Source organism: Meleagris gallopavo, unplaced genomic scaffold (genome assembly GCF_000146605.3).
Source record: "Meleagris gallopavo isolate NT-WF06-2002-E0010 breed Aviagen turkey brand Nicholas breeding stock unplaced genomic scaffold, Turkey_5.1 ChrUn_random_7180001858496, whole genome shotgun sequence".
In the NCBI taxonomy this organism is placed as follows: domain Eukaryota; kingdom Metazoa; phylum Chordata; class Aves; order Galliformes; family Phasianidae; genus Meleagris; species Meleagris gallopavo.
Genome location: NW_011124441.1, coordinates 8,675 through 9,410, shown reverse-complemented (window position 1 = coordinate 9,410; position 736 = coordinate 8,675). Strand labels below are relative to the sequence as shown.

The following is a 736-nucleotide window of genomic DNA, read 5'->3' as shown; positions in this document are numbered from 1 at the left end:
GGGTGAGCACAGCACTGCTATGGGGTGAGCACAGCACTGCTATGGGGTGAGCACTGCTATGGGGTGAGCACAGCCCTGCTATGGGGTGAGCACAGCCCTGCTATGGGGTCAGCACTGCTATGGGGTCAGCACAGCCCTGCTATGGGGTCAGCACTGCTATGGGGTGAGCACTGCTATGGGGCGGGAGGGAGGAAGCTCTCCAGCAGCCAGCAGGAGGTCGAGGAGCAAGGATTCAAGTGGCATCACGGATCTGTACAGGAGCCTTTGGCTTCTTTACAAAGAGAACCGAAAGAGGGAAAGCAACGTTTCAAATGTGCAAAAGGGCCCCCGGCAGAGGAGTGAGAGCAGCAGCGCCCCGCGTGGCGCCGGGAGGAGGGCTGGCGTGGAGCTCAGCAGCCCGAGGAGTGCAGGCCGCCCAGCTGCCCGGCCGCCAGCATCAGGATGTCCTTCCGCTCCTTGTGGAAGCGCAGCTCCTTCCCCGCCAGGCGAGCCTCGTCCAGCTCCCTCTCGGTGGAGGCCAGCTCACGGGACAGGGCCCCCGGGCTGCTCTGCTCCCTGCTCACCCAGTCCATGGCCATCTGCTGGCGGATGTCGTCGTCCAGAGCGCGGTGGGAGTAATGAGCCAGGACCTCCTGGTGGGGGGACGGGGGGTCAGGGGATGCGCGGCTCTGGGCAGCTCTGCAATGGGAGCCTTGAGGGGCGGGGACAGGGAGGGGATCGTGGGTGGGAGTTGTTG

At 64.9% G+C, this 736-nt stretch overlaps 1 protein-coding gene across 1 annotated transcript in view; it reads right to left on the bottom strand.

Annotated features, from left to right (window-relative positions):
- Positions 1-247: 247 nt before the first annotated feature.
- The window catches only part of LOC104915897 (LIX1-like protein), a gene marked incomplete at its 5' end in the record, with an annotated part of 8,786 nt that continues 8,297 nt past the window's right edge, over positions 248-736 (bottom strand). Inside the window, one exon of the mRNA XM_010726849.3 lies at positions 248-668. Within this exon, the coding sequence (XP_010725151.2) occupies positions 390-668 (279 nt within the window). The remainder of the gene's footprint in view (positions 669-736) is intronic.